Genomic DNA, 2,161 nt, shown 5'->3' with positions numbered 1-2,161 from the left:
AAACGTACTTTTAAATTGCCAAATTAGGAGGCTAAATGCTCTCTTTGTTGGACTTGGTGGGTTTTTATCGCTGGCCATTGGCGTGAATTTTGAGATTGTGAACAATGGGGTTGTTGGCAGTCGACATTAGATAATGATAGTTGTAGTGTAGGGGTTTTGTATAGGTGTTGATGGGTTTTTATGGTAACCCGTTAGCATGATTTTGAGTTTGTGAGCTATGGGTTTGTCATCAATCGACATTGGGTAATGATAGTTGTAGTGTGGGGGTTTTGTGTAGATGTTGATGGCTTTGTTATCGTTGGCCATTGGCATGGATTTTTTGTTTAGGGTTTAGGGCTTAGAGGCTATGGGCGTGGCAAGTCTTTGGGGAACCCCTAAAGGCTATATGATTACCAAGCCCTTGGGGGTGGTTTGGCCACCTCCAAAACGGCCTTACGAGTTCATTGGGGTGGTCGAAATGCCCCCAGTCCATGATGGTGGTTTTGGCCAACCGAGATGGCTGGTCTGGCCACTTTTATAGGCCATGGTGTTGTTTCGGCCAACTTCGAAGTCCAAAATGATGGTGGCTGAAATCACCCTTAGACCGGCCTTGGGGGGTGGCTTAACCACCCTTAATGGCAAATTTGGGGGTGGCCGCCCACCCCCATTGGCCAAAATGAGGTGGCCGGGCCACCCTAGAATTTAATAATTTTTTGTAAAGGTTTAGTTTTTTTAAATTTTTTTAAGACATGTGGCATTGTTATGTGAAGACACGAGGCAATATGTTATTTGGGCTGACGGAATGTGATGGAGGTGCTAAGTTGGTCTTTTCGCATATTTCGAGTACCATTTGTCATATGACTTGAAACCTAGGTGGGACAAAATGGAAAAATGAAAACCTAGGTACTAAAAATGTAATTAACCATAAGTTTTGACCTCATTCAAAGAGCAAATAGCTCTCTTCTCTCTCCTCTAAAATCCCCAAACCTAGGCTTCCCCACCTATTAGTTCACCAACCTCAATCTCCACTCACAACCACAACCTCTAAACCTTTCGTTGGCTATATACATTAATTGGTATGTAGTCTATTTGCAGCTTTCAAACTCATTTCCAAACGGGACACTTTCTATAATTTTATCTAAAAACGTAGTTTTAAATTGCCAAATTAGGAGGCTAAATGCTCTCTTTGTTGGACTTGGGGGGTTTTTATCGCTGGCCAGTGGCGCGAATTTTGAGATTGTGAACGATGGGGTTGTTGGCAGTCGACATTAGATAATGATAGTTGTAGTGTAGGGGTTTTGTGTAGGTGTTGATGTGTTTTTATGGTTACTCGTTAGCATGATTTTGAGTTTGTGAGCTATGGGTTTGTCATCAATCGACATTGGCTAATGATAGTTGAAGTATGGGGTTTTGTGTAGATGTTGACGGGTTTTTTATCGTTGGCCATTGGCATGGAGTTTTTGTTTAGGGTTTAGGGCTTAGAGGCTATGGGCATGGCAAGTTCTTGGGGAACCCCTAAAGGCTATATGATTACCAAGCCCTTGGGGGTGGTTTGGCCACCTCCAAAACGGCCTTGCGGGTTCATTGGGGTCGTCGAAATGCCCCCAGAGTCCATGATGGTGGTTTTGGCCCCCCGAGACGGCTGGTCTGGCCACTGTTATAGGCCATGGTGTTGTTTCGGCCACCTTCAAAGTCCAAAATGAGGGTGGGCGAAATGACCCTTAGACCGGCCTTGGGGTGTGGCTTAACCACCCTCAATGCAAATTTGGGGGTGGCCGCCCACCCCCATTGGCCAAAATAAGGTGGCCGGGCCACCCCAAAATTTAATAATATTTTATAAAGGTTTAGTTTTTTTAATTTTTTTTAAGACATGTGGCATTGTTATGTGAAGACACGTGGCAATATGTTATTTGGGCCGACGGAATGTGATGGAGGTCCTAAGTTGGTCTTTTCTCATATTTCGAGTACCATTTGTCATATGACTTGAAACCTAGGTGGGACAAAATGGAAAAATGAAAACCTAGGAACTAAAAAGATAATTAACCTTACGTTTCGACCTCATTCAAAGAGCAAATAGCTCTCTTCTCTCTCCTCTAAAATCCCCAAACCTAGGCTTCCCCACCTATTAGTTCACCAACCTCAATCTCCACTCACAACCACAACCTCTAAACCTTTCGTTGGC

General features: G+C 43.9%; 1 protein-coding gene across 1 annotated transcript in view; it reads left to right on the top strand.

The window, feature by feature from the left end:
- The first annotated feature begins 1,466 nt into the window (after positions 1-1,466).
- Positions 1,467-2,161, top strand: part of LOC132168568 (ethylene-responsive transcription factor ERF035-like) — a 1,041-nt gene continuing 346 nt past the window's right edge. The window contains exon 1 of the mRNA XM_059579569.1: positions 1,467-1,635. Coding sequence (XP_059435552.1) covers positions 1,467-1,635 — 169 coding nt within the window. The remainder of the gene's footprint in view (positions 1,636-2,161) is intronic.

The sequence above is a fragment of the Corylus avellana genome, chromosome ca1 (assembly GCF_901000735.1).
Source record: "Corylus avellana chromosome ca1, CavTom2PMs-1.0".
Lineage (NCBI taxonomy): Eukaryota > Viridiplantae > Streptophyta > Magnoliopsida > Fagales > Betulaceae > Corylus > Corylus avellana.
Note: the sequence above shows the minus strand (reverse complement) of the source record. Positions and strands in the feature narration are given on the sequence as shown.